Source organism: Rhinopithecus bieti, unplaced genomic scaffold (genome assembly GCF_001698545.2).
Source record: "Rhinopithecus bieti isolate Rb0 unplaced genomic scaffold, ASM169854v2 scaffold_15143, whole genome shotgun sequence".
NCBI lineage: Eukaryota > Metazoa > Chordata > Mammalia > Primates > Cercopithecidae > Rhinopithecus > Rhinopithecus bieti.
Window position 1 is genome coordinate 1,242,829 of NW_016808091.1, and position 13,110 is coordinate 1,255,938.

A 13,110-nucleotide genomic window follows, 5' to 3' on the forward strand; every position below is an offset into this window, starting at 1 on the left:
AAAACAAAACAAAACAAAACAGAAATGTGTTGTTTCATAGTCCTAGAGGCTGGCAGTATGAAACAAGGCAAGGCCATGCTTCCTCCGACTGCTCTAGGGAAGCCTCCTTACTTGCCTCTTTCAGCTTCTTGTGTTTGCAGACAATCGTTTGCATCCCTTGGCTTGGAGATGCATTGCTTCAGGCACTTGGTCATCGTGTCTCTGTGTCTTCACATCATCTTCCCTCTGTGTGTCTATCTCCGTGTCCAAATTTTCCCTTTTTATAAAGACACCAGTCAGGTTGGATTTGGACCCACCCTTCATTTTAACTTGATTACCTCTGTAAATAGGCTCTTTTCAAATACAATCACAGTCTGAGGTACTGGGAGTTAGGATTTCAACATATCTCTTTTGTGGGACACGGTTCTACCCGTGACAAGGGCAATTAAGCTCACAAGGCAGAGAATTTGATTAACTTGGTGGGAACCCAAGTTATCCAACTGGCTCTTTGTAATAGAGTATTTTAAGTCAGATAATTCTTCCCCATCAGTGAGCAGTTTTAAATAGTCGTTTCTGTTTTATTCAGTTCAACAAGTATTTATTGAAAATCTATCTTATGCTCAGCACTATGGTTGACTCCGTAGATGGAAAGAGTGAATTAGATGTGGACTAAATCTGGTAGAGGGTTTACAATCTAGTGAATGGTTCTGGGTATAAATTCCAGGTGTAATTCTGGCAATAGTCAGGTAACTTCAAATGTGGGCCAAATTGAAGTGTGTTTTATCCTGAAATCCACTTCTACTATCAAAGAGCAGGTCAACCAGTATTATAACTACCATTTATCTCATTGTGATTTATCAAGTCAGAATATTGACAGTGATCCTATGCACACTTGGACAGTTTTTGCAGATCCTGCTGGCTTTTATGCTGCAGAAATGTGAATGGCAGCCTCTGAACTATGGCAATGGCTCTACCCAAAGGGTATGGATCAGCTGCCCCTTCTTTCTGGTACCCTTGGCTGCCTGAACTTCAATTCATTTTGTAGAACATATAGGGTGTAGTACTGTCGGAGACTCCCAATCACAGCTGTATGAATAATACTACATATAATAGACCTCAATTTGGAGGTCAATCAGGGGACTCAATAATGTACATAATTTAGCTTTTCTGAGACTTTGGGTCTATCTGAGGATCCATGCCCTAGATGGTTACTCAGTTTCTATAAGCAGGAAGAAAATGACTATCCTTTCTCCTAAAAGCTCGTTACCATTTTTCAGAGCATTCTTCCGTATGTCATCTGTGTTTCAGAGTCCTGAGTTGCAGAAACAGTCAGCACAGAGCGAACTGTGCTCCCCACAAAGCAGGGAGCCAGTTGGAGAGCTCTGTAAAAGCTAGGGAGCATTTCTGCCTCCAGGGAGAAAAGGTGCTGTTGAAAGAGCGTGGGTGTTAGAGTTGGAGGACCTGGATTTGAAACTAAGTTCCACCTCTTTTAAGGACCACATGACCTTGGAAAATTCTCACCTCTCTGGAATGCAGTTTCCTCATTTATGATATGGGAATAAAAATAAGTCATGCTCAGTATAAGGTTTCCTTATGAGGATCCAATTAAATAATGAATAGGGAAATGCTTGGCAGGCCAGAGAGCATGACAGTCACTTAACAAACATGCCCCGAGCTCAGGGGAAGATACAGAGGACAGAGAGCCATGGGCAAAGACCTGGGCCTTGCAGGGTCTACAGGAGAGAGAGACCAGCCAGACATGCAGCTAAGTATGGAGAATATTTTCTGTGGTTCCCACAAGCATGGGATGATGGGAGCACAGAGGAGTGGCCATGTCATCCCCACCAGTACTTTGACCTGGGATGCTGCTAGACCTAAGCCAAAGGTAGGAAGGAGAATTGTCTCTATGGCCTTGCTGGGAGTCAGAGATGTGTAGGGGCAGCTCAGCTGAGATCCATATAGAGGCATTAATAATGGACAAAGGACCTCAGCCAGCAGCAGGTTTGTATTACAGCATCCTGGCAGAAGCAGTCAGAACCAAAGCTGCATTTTGTGTTTGATCCATCCTACCATGATGTGCCTTAGAGGAGAGGGCCTGAAAGGGTTATTCTGAGAAGGGGCTGCAGAGAGCCTGAGTTTGAAGCCTCAAAGTCTAGCTGTTCAGGGGCCTAACCAAGGCCCTCAGGCTGTCTCAGTTGGGCAGGCTTCCCTGCTGCCCAGCACAAGTCCAAGCTCTTAGGGCTGCACATGCTGGACTGCCACTGACCATAGACTAGAGAATTCCCTCTGGGCCTCTGTGACTACTGGGCCTCTCTCAACTTCCCCAGGAAGTGGGGCACAGAGGCTCCATGGGCTGCATTGTAGACTGGGCCATGGGGACCACACTGGGAGCTGGAATGGGAGAAGCTGAAACAATTTCCTCACCCACTCCCTACCACCTTGGGCTGGGGCTGGCAGGACCGCCTTGGGGCAGGGGCCCTTGCAGCCCTTGGCTCTCTGGGCCTGTGGTTGGCGCACAGGCTTCTTGAGGGCTGACGTGCTTGGGAGGCCTTCGTTTCTCAGTCCTGGCATCTTATCAGAATGGTTGTGGTTGTATACACAATTTAAGATGACTGCATGCCCCAGATGTTCAGAAATGTAACTGTCTATAACTGAAATCAACTTTATTTCTCAAGCTCCCATGTGTCCAGATGATGAAAAGCTTCATATGATTAGCTCAAGGCATTTCAGTTATCTCCAGTGTACAAATTGTTCTCTTTGGGAATAAATATTTGGACAAGTTTATTATCCTCCCTTTCCCCTCCTCTCTTCTGCTTCTCCAGGAGGAGGGGTCACTCTGAGATCTTTCTGGGAAAGCCTCCTGCACACCCCTCATAACTCTCCAAGGGGCCTCATCTCAGGACTGCCCGATGCCTGCTGGAGGCATACCTCTGTTTCTCCAGGTGCCCGGGAGGTGGGTCCCACATCACACGTGGGTCCCTTCTCTGCCTTTTGAGTGAGTCTCTTACCAGCTCTCCAAGACTGCTTCTCACTACTCAAGGCCTGGCCTGGGAATTTTAAGATGCACCCGCTACACTTTCTGTCTCCAGCCTGAGTCTTGCAAACGGAACAAGCTCTGGCTTTCAGGAAGTTGTTTGTGCTGTGTGACTGAGCAATCGCTTCAGAATTCAGTGCACCCCTTTGTCCTGGGCAGGGTATACCCAGCAACTCAGGCCTGTGCCTTCGTATGGTCTGCAAGGGAGAGAGACCAGTCAGACATACAGCCAAGGGGCAAAGGATATTTGCTGTGGTTCGTGTTAGCATGGATGCTGGGAGCACAGATGAGTGGCTGTGTCATCCCCACCAGTACTTTGACCTGGGATGTGGTTTGACCTAAGCCAAGGATAGGAAGGAAAATTACCACTATGGCCCCACTGGGAGTCAGAGACGTTTAGGGGCAGCTCAGCTGAGAGCCAGATAGCTCTCAGGGCTGCCAAAAATGTGGGCGAGGCAGGCCAAGGGTCCTGAAGAGCTTCCTGGTTTAACACCAGATATCATTCTGCAGTCTCAGTGACAGCCTCACTCACCTCTGGAGAGAACTCATCCGGAAGGTTCCCAGGACCCAGGCCAGGCTGGACAGCCTCTCAGGATGCAGGCGTGCTGTGCCGATGAGCTCTGGCTGCTGTCCTCATGCCTCGCCAGCGGCCTCTCTGCTTTCCTCTGCTCCCCTCCCTCCTCTTCCCTATGGTGCCTGACCCCTCCTAACACTGGTTTGCATTCAGTCTTACAGTCACCTGGCTTCCCTTGAACCTCCCTGCCAAGTGCTCTGTACTCCCCAATCCTGCTATGAAGGGTCTGAGTCCTGCCAGTCCCTGTGGTAGCCACAGGCCACACCTGACTGAGTTACCTCATCCAGCCTCTCAGCCCTGCCAGGGAAATAGGTCATTCAATACAAAACAAGAACACCTGGGCAGAGGGACTAAGGCGTGTGGCAGAGCAGACATCCTGGGGCTGAGACTGTCATGCCTGGGCAGAGGTAGCTGGCACAGGGCCAGGCTGGGCATGGGGGAGCCAGGGAAGAGAGGCCACAGAAACCCACCAGGGCTCCTGCGCATGGTTTATGGTCATGCACAGGACCCATGAAGCCCTCCCTGCCAGCCCCCCCTCTCACCCAGGGGACTTCTCACCCCTACCCTCATACCCTTTGTCAGCATCATCCTGGAAACTGTGCCATCTTCTTGCTGTCCCCTGGCCTGGTGAGGCTGACACCCTACCCTGGTCCTCCAGGGCAGGGCAGCTTTCATGTGTCAGTGGCCAGTGCCAGAGCTGACATGGGCAAGCACTCAACAAGGATTTCTCAGATGAGTAAGGCTAGCACACTGGTTGGCAGTGACCACCGCACCTCTCTGATGTGTCCTTGGAAATGTGAGTGGGGCTGGTGGAGGGCAGGAAGAGGAAGAAGCCTGCACATGTCCTCATTCTGATGTCTGAACATGTGCCCTGCATGCCTGTTTCCTTTTCAGCATCAGCGATCCGTTCATTTTCAACCTATGCAGCAAAGACAGGTCCACTGACCATTACTCGTGCCAGCGCCACAGCTACGCTGACATGCGGGAGCTACGGCAGGCTCGCTTCCTCCTGCAGGTAAGCACACCAGGTGCTGGCACACCTGGGGCCTACAAGAGGCAGGGCCATGGGACAGGTGGTCCAGGATCCATCCAGAGACACATCGCTGTGACCCGTCTTTGTGCTTATGCACAGCCCAGTGCCCTTAAGGAGACACCCACAAGTTCCCTGGGCTTATGGTCCCAGGTGGGAATTCTGACTTCTGCTCCATTCTCTCCAGTCCCTGCTATTGGCTGTTGGGCCTTTCACTGTGTCTTTTAGGATTCAGCTACTTCACTGCTTTGCTCTTGACATAGCTTAGAGCTGCCTTGGAGATTTAGGAATACAGGGCAGGACAGACACATTGCCTCCCAGTAGAGCTGATGACTGGGAGTAGAGTGTCCTCTGCCCTGCCCTCCCACAGGTGTAATATCTCCCTTGCTGACATACTCTCCCCCTCTCTCCCCAAGGTGCTCACCTATTGCCAAGCTCCTGCTTGGCCCTGTTTCTGGGGCCAAGTGGTTTAGGGATCTCCCAGCTGCCCCCTCCAACCAGGGTCTTTCAGTGCCTCACCTATGCCTTCAAGGGCTTAGTAGGGCATGCGACAGAGATGGTGGCTCCTTTCAGAGGAAGAGCTCAGCCAGAAGCTGGTCATAATCTTCCACTTCTCATCCCACCTCACAGATGGATCACACTTTCTAGAAACATCACCTGAGCAGCAAAGGGAGTAGGGTAAACTTCAGGGGCCCCCAGTGACCTCAAACACATCTTACCTTCATTACCCCAAGCTCAGCAATAGCAAAGCTGCATCCCCATCCCGTGGGCCTCCAGGGCAGCTGGCAGAAAAGAGGATCTGGGGACCACGTGACAGGAGGAGCAGGCTCTCTTCCAACCCTCTCTGCAGGGTCACTATTAGTTCCAAAGGCCAGCAAGAGAGCAGTGCTTGGTCTAGATGAACTAGATATTTTTCGTTTGTAAATCTATTTTCTGTAGGTGGGTCATTGATTCATCCAGTGACCCCTTCTGCAAGAAGTCTCTTTATCATTCTCCGAAACTGAAGCTCAGGGAGGCCTTTAAGATAGGGGAATTTCTGAAAGGCCGCAGCTGCCCTCCTGTCAAGGGTTTGCCAGCAGCTCTGCTCTAGCCCTCTGATGAGCACTCTTCCTCCCTCTGCTGCTTTTGCCTACAACACAGTTAGTTCTCATTTTGCGTGGGCTTCCTGAGGGCCTTTGCAGGGTGAGGGAGCTGAAAGAGCATAGTGGAAGCAGCAGCCCTGCCCTGATGGTTCTATGATTATATGTCTACCCTACATGTTATGTACAGATAGGTATCAGTCAGTGGGACTTTTTCTCCCAGTACATGGTGATTGTTTCCAGAGGGTTGGTTCACCTGAAGTGATGGAAGCCAAAGGGAGAGCTTTTTGAGCAAGGCCACCATTTGTCCATCCCTGGATTCTCCCAGGAGAAAGGCAGAGCTTGGCAATCAAGGTATCCAGGGCAAGCTGTATCCTCCACAAATTCTGCATTCACTTCCTGTTTTGCACATTATTTATATTTCTATTTGTAGAAAAAAAATCCAAGGGTCTCCTGTCCACTAGCAGAGGAGAGGAGGTATGCAACATCCTTGCAGATACCTTCTCTCTCTGAGAGAAGGGAGTTAACGAACTGGACTTTGAGAACTCACTTCCAGTCAGGTGGATACAGGACAGGACTCTGTTATTGGGTGCAGTACCCACCTCTGAGTCTGAACCTTACCCCACCCCATCCTTCCCTCCATGTACAGGTCTCACCTCTCCCTAACTCTCCCTTCAGCCCTGGATATTCCTTCTCTTTGGTCTCATCTCGTCCCTGAGGCTTATCTTATAGGGGACTCACTCTATCTCTTATTCCAAGTTTATTATTTACATAGCTTGGAATAGAAGGGAGTTAGAGAGGAAACAAGGATGGGAGAAAAAAAAAAAGAAAAGATAACTATGTGCATTTGATTTAGGAATTAAGAAAGTATCCCTGACAAAAACCTTACTATGCTAGTGGGGCCACATCAAAATGGCCTGGGCAGGGGGCCCTGCGCTGCTTAAGTCTATAGGTCAACCCATGATACTGCCCGGCTGCACCCACTGAACTAGCTTCCCTAGTATGTCTGGTAAGGTGACCTCCTGGCTCACCCATGCCATAACTCAGAAGTGAAAATGTCTGAGGATGGCATGGGTGCTTTCTCTCATGTCTGCCTCATGCTTGCCCTGGGAGTGGGCCTTTTACTTCCTGCTTCAATGGAACTCAGAGCTGTGGTCAGGGCCCCTGCCCTCCCACCAAGGTCTTCCCACCGTGGGAACTCAAAAGGACCACCCAGGAAGGGTCTTCTGACACAGAAACCCCCAGTGACCCATTTCCAGCAGCTCTGTCACGCTGGGGCATCTCTAGTCCACAAAATATCAGGAGCATTAAAAGGGGCTTCTCTTCACAGGACATGGCCCTGGAGATCTTCTTCCACAATGGATATTCCAAGTTTCTTGTATTCTACAACAGTGATCGGAGTAAGGCCTTTAAAAGGTAAGAGCTTGAAAATCCTCCTTTTGAGAAAACTGATCCTGAATTGAGAGCAGAGGGGCAGAGAACACTCAGCTCTGTGCTCAGGAAAAGTGCTCTCAACCCACAGTGAGCACCACTCAGGCTGGGCCCAGGGAGGCACTGCTGGCCCGCAGAACTGCCAAGTCATGAGACGAGATATGGGAACAGGCAGAGAAGGCCCTTCCTTCAGTCCTAGGAAGCAGGCTCCGTTTTCCTGAACTGAAGTGGCATAGAACAGGAAGCGAGAAAAAAAATTACACAGCTACAACAGAGTTAAGGAACTGGCTGTTTAATGGGCCTTCCAGAATGTTCTGGCTTTATTTTCTAATTTTCCAAGTAACTTTTTTGGCTTAATCTTTCTTTCTGATCCCAGTTGCCAATTTTAGTGGCTCCAATTTCGTATTTCATTGGAAGGAATTCCAAACAACTGATTTCCCACATGTGCACTGAACATGTTTTTTTCTTAAAGAGAGAAGCCTGCTGTTTTAGTTAACTTATCTTTCTCCAGATGGATCAATTTAAGAAATCTAAACCAGTGTGTAAGTTCTTAATACTATGGTTATTTGTTTTTATTACCATTAAAGTTATAGATCAGTAGATTGGTTTGTAGTGAATCTAGAAAGAACAGAAAGGAAGGTCAGTTCCTCATCATGATAGACCACAGAGAGGCTGATTAACAGAGGGAGGGTTATGTGCTGCTCCCCGTGGGCTGGAAGTTCTGAGGTGAGATTTGACATCCCCTGGCCTAGGAGCCTATTTTGTACTCAGAAATTCAAGCCCTGCCTTCCTAGTGGCCCTGTGGAACTGGCACTCAGGGCCCGCTACTGCATCCAAGAGGCAGGGCTAGGATGGAGAAAAACAACTGTAGAGAGGCTTTTGTGCTAGTTGTAGGCGTACCTCCTTGGACTCAGGTGAGCCTGCCCATGTGGTTCTTCCACACTGCTGCTAGACTGCCCCCTAAAATTATCTTCAAGGCCTAGTTTAGACCAAACCAAACAAGCAGACATGCAGCCCATTAAACTTGATTCATTTCCCCCTATGGTTTCTGTTCATTAAACAAAGTTTTTCACAGTTGATCTAGAAATCTTACACCTCCACAGCTCAGGATGTGAAGGTGGCCTAATGCAAACTCCACAACCACTACCCGCTCGGCTCGAGGAGCCTGGCATTAAGATGGCATTTGTCCCCACGGCAACACACTAGAATGTACAGCAGGGTTGTTGACATTGGCAATGTTGTCAAGTGCGTGGCCCAGAGGCAGTACCTCACACACACTGCCTAACTAATTATTGTTTTATTGTTGTCATTGTTGGTATTAAGGCAATAGTGTGTAATGCCAGACAGTGCTGAGGGTTGCCACAGAGGTACACCCAGGCCTGGTGTTCATGACTTGGGGGCAGGATGGAGCCTGGGGGAGCAGTAATGAGCCCAGATTCCTGCCTGGCTCTGGAAATGCCTCTGCAGCAGGTGGAACGGTCTTGACTCTGCTGATGAAATTATCCCTTCCCTTTTCATGTAGCTTCTGCTCTTTCCGACCCAGCCTGAAGGGGAAAGCTGCCTCGGAGGACCCCCTCAATCTAAGGTAATGGCGAGTAGCCATGCTCCCTGGGCATGGCACTGCCCTGGCTTTGATGTTCCTCCTCTGCCTCATCCCACTCTAAAGAAGTCCTGCAGAGAGCATGCCTGACTGGTTCCCTCATTTTTCTCTCTCCTATTCTTGTTCATCCTTCATCCTACTCCTGAAGTTCCTTCTGCCAATTTAACCTCTAGGAATAGACTTGAAGTCCCACATGCCCTGTGGCTTTTTCAGACCCAAATGGCGGGAAGCCATCCTCTGCCTTTGGTGACTGGGCAGGTGGCACAGAGGTGTGGAGTGTGTGTGAGCAATCCCATGCTGTCCCTCCTGTGATGAGGGTTTCTGAACGCTTAGCAGCTAAATTCATACATGATGTTGTGCAAATCAGATGTTAACGTAGGAATCTGTGCTATGGGGCGTCTCTCCCAGTGAATGATTTGCTTGCAGTCCCTTCCCCAGGTCCCCTTTCCAGCTACCCAGTTCTCTGGAAGGCCACTTAGGGATCAGTAGATTTTATTTCAATCAGGGGTGAGAATAGAAGAAGGTGGCTGCTGGTTTTCTCCAGGAATGTGTGGGGACCAAGCAAGAGGGTATCCCCAGGAATGACATTTATGCTGATATTTATAATCAGCATAAAGTGGGTCTCACTAATTCCTTCAAAATTATTTATCAATAGCTTGTGATACATGGTGTTTGCTTCTTGACAGAGCAATAAGCAAATAGAAAAAAAAAATTCCCTGTCCTTATTGAGTTCACATTCTCATGAGGAGGACAGACATAAACCAATATAAATGAGTGAACTATAAAGCATATTAGATAATTATAAGTGTAAGTGTAAAAAACCAAGCAGATAGAGGTGGGCATTGAAAGCTTAGATGAGGTGGCGAGCAAAGCCCTTATCAAGAAAACAATCTGTGAATTAAGACTTGGCCAGGTGTGGTGGCTCACTCCTATAATCTCAGCACTTTGGGAGGCCAACGTGGGCAGATCACATGAGGTCAGGAGTTCAAGACCAGCCTGGCCAACATAGTGAAACCCTATTTCTACAAAAACACAAAAAATTAGCCAAGCATGGTGGTAGGCGCCTGTAATCCCAGCTACTTGGGAGACTGAGGTGGGAGAATCGCTTGAACCCAGGAGGCAGAGGTTTCAGTGAGCCAAGATCGTGCCACTACACTCCAGCCTAGCCAACAGAGTAAGGCTCCGTCAAAAAAAAAAAAAAAGTGGAGAAACACGTTATGCAATTAACTGAGAAAAGTGTGTCAGACCCAGGGAAGAGCAGGGCGTGGCTGAGGCCTGTAAAATTGGAGTGCAGGGAGTTAGTTGGGGTGGAGGTGAGGGAGGTCACAGGAGATAGTTGGTGCAAGATTATCATGTCAGCTTTTATTCCAAATAGATGGGAAGCATTGGAGGAGTTTAAGCAGAGGGATGATGTGAACTGACATATTGATAAGACTCACTCTGGCTGCTGTGCCAAAAATAGACTGGAGTGGGTCAAAGGCAGAAGCTGAGACTAGTTAGGAAGCTATTGCTGGAGGCCATTGCAGTAATCCAGGTGAGAGACGATGGTGGCTTGGATCAGGAACATGACAGCAAAGATGATGTGATGTGATCACATTTTGGACATGTTTAAAGGTATATTTGATGGGATCTGATGACAAATCAAGTGTGGGAAGTGCATGTATGTGAGAGAGGACTTATGGATAGGACAGAGGATTTAGGCTTCAGCAATTGGAAAATTAAATGGGGATGATCACAGGAAGAGTGGCTGTAGGCCCACTGTGGCTATCTGAAGCTCAGATTTAGACATGTGAATTTAGAGATACTTATCATACATCTCAAAGGCATTGTGGAACTATTGGGCATATGAATTTGGAGTTCAAGAGAGAGGTTCAAGTGAGACATAAATTTAGAATAGTGTTTTGGCATGAGAATGGGCAAGATTATGAGAATGCATGCACATGGAAAAGAGATCAGAGGACTGTGCCCTGGGCACACCAACCTTTAGAGGATAAGGACATGGGCAGGGCCAGCTGAAGAGATAGGGAAGGAGTAACCAGAAAGGTAGCAGAAACTATAGGTGTGGAAGACGTCCTGGAAGCCAGGTAGAGTGATTCAAGGGGGAGTGGTCAAGTGTTGTTGATAAGCCAAGTGGGATAAGAACTGAGAAATGACCATTGAGCTTTGTAACATGAGAGTCATTGGTGACCTTCAATAGACTAATTATAGTGGCTGCTAGTAGAGGCTCTTATTGTGTCAGGCACTTACCCTTTATAGATTGCGGTGAAGTGCAAGGCATGCCAGGGTATGGTCCAGGGGACCCAGGCAGCAGTGGGTCACTGGAGTTGGGGTGGCTGTTTACCAACTGTAATGGGCATAGTTTAATAGTTCAACAACAGGATAGTCCTAACTGTGCATATCTGCTGAATCTCAGCCCTGCTGATCTCATATTATTTATATTTCATATAAGCCTTTATATTCATACTTGGATTTCTTAGCAGTGTTTCAGTGCAAGGTAAAAAGCTATTTCAAACTAATTGAAGCAAAAAAAGAGGATTCATGATCACATCTACCTGAAGGTCAAAAATGGTCTTGCTCCAGACATGGCTGGAAAGCTAGGCACAAGTAAGTCTGCAGGAAGTGGTGGCTCTCCCTCTCTCAGGGAGGATTTTGCTTGGTCTGGCTCCGTTTCTCAGTAGACGTTGTCATCACAGGGGCACCGATGCCCCCAACAGCTCCAGACTGACAGTCAATCACGCAGGAATCCCACCACATGCTCTATCCTGGTAACTTTAGCAAAACTTCCCGAACTGTCATTTTCCCCAGTTAGGTTAATTATATGCCCATACCAGAACCAATCAAATGTTTTCATTGGCTGGATCAGAGGGATGCACCCACCCAGCTTCTGGGGATAGGGTCAGTCCCACCCAACTACATACCAAATTGAGGGGAGTATGGTTCCTTGGGAGAATCAAGGTTCTGTTATCCACAAGCGGGTGAGCACTGAGGGTGTCAGCAAAAGCAGGTGGCCACTCACAGTTCCACGCAGAGGGAAGTTCCGAGCCGCAGTGCTCACGGACTGCAGATGGTTTTCTCTCTCCCTGGAGCAGTGCTGCATCAACCGTGGCACACGTCACATCGCTGAGCCTCATTGTCTCTGCAGCTCACCCTTAGAAGAACCTATTCTGTAATGTCACTCAGTGACAACATAGTTGTCCCTATGACTGTGGGTAGCTCTTTGTCCATTCTTTGTCTTCTGTCCTCAGAATCTTAGTGGTGCCTTGCCTGGAAACACATACCTTCCTCCACATACCTTCTACTCCAAATAGAGAGGGGCAGGTAGAGGAGGGGCAAAGGGAGGAATGCAGAAGAGGAGCTGACCCCCAGCTGTGCCCACTAAGTTAGAGGCCCCTCAGAAATGATTGCCAGGTTGGAGGAAGATGATGCTCTGTGGATGAGTCAAATGTCTGGAGATTACTCGTTACTCATCCCCAGGTTGATGATGACCTGCAATGGCAACCTGTGTACCACCTTGCTTCTGTGGTACAGCTGAGCCCCATTCTGATTTTATTTCCAATGTGATTATTTTTGCCATCATGGCTACCTGATCCCACTGGAGCAGGGTCTTCCAGAGTTATGCTGGTTCATGCCTGGCACAGTCTCAGCACAGTTCCAGGTTGGAGACCATTGGTGAAACTTCTGGGGTCAACTAGGAACAGTGCATGGTGCTCCAGAGGAATGCTCATCTCAGCTCGTGGAAGGAGAGCCTCAGCAACATGCAGACACCCCGCAGAGTGCTGACCCTCGGCTCTGAGGCCACCCACGCAGCAATGGCTTGTGGCAAGACTGTGCTAAATAAACAGCGCCGGCTTCAGGATCAAGCTGACTTGGGCTCATAGTAGGTGCCCAGTAAATTGTAATCCTTCTGCCTAGTTTTAGAATCACCTGATGTGTGTTTGGGCATGTTAACAGAACAATTGATAAAAGCAGGTGGCTCTCCTTGTTCTCAGCTTGTTGGAGTGGCCCCCTCTCCAGCCCTTCTCTTGCCAGCTCAATTGTGGCTTCAGGAGTTCCAGAGTGGGAAGGCAGTGGTGGCCCTCAGTCTTAGAAAGGCTTGGCTGGCCACTGATATATGCCTGGAATGAAGCTGATGATTTTTCTTTTGGATCACTGGAGGCCATAATCACAGAATGAGTCTTGAAAAATGCCTAGCTGGCCGGGCGCGGTGGCTCAAGCCTGTAATCCCAGCACTTTGGGAGGCTGAGACGGGTGGATCGCGAGGTCAGGAGATTGAGACCAACCTAGCTAACACGGCGAAACCCCGTCTCTACTAAAAAATACAAAAAACTAGCCGGGCGAGTTGGCGGGCGCCTGTAGTCCCAGCTACTTGGGAGGCTGAGGCAG

General features: G+C 48.7%; 1 protein-coding gene across 4 annotated transcripts in view; it reads left to right on the forward strand.

Annotated features, from left to right (window-relative positions):
* The window catches only part of WDFY4 (WDFY family member 4), a 305,713-nt gene that overhangs the window by 217,808 nt on the left and 74,795 nt on the right, over positions 1 to 13,110 (forward strand). For all 4 annotated transcript variants that reach the window (XM_017885513.1, XM_017885510.1, XM_017885511.1 and 1 more), the window contains 3 exons: positions 4,482 to 4,602; positions 7,027 to 7,112; positions 8,650 to 8,712. In XM_017885513.1, the coding sequence (XP_017741002.1) occupies positions 4,482 to 4,602; positions 7,027 to 7,112; positions 8,650 to 8,712 (270 nt within the window). The remainder of the gene's footprint in view (positions 1 to 4,481; positions 4,603 to 7,026; positions 7,113 to 8,649; positions 8,713 to 13,110) is intronic.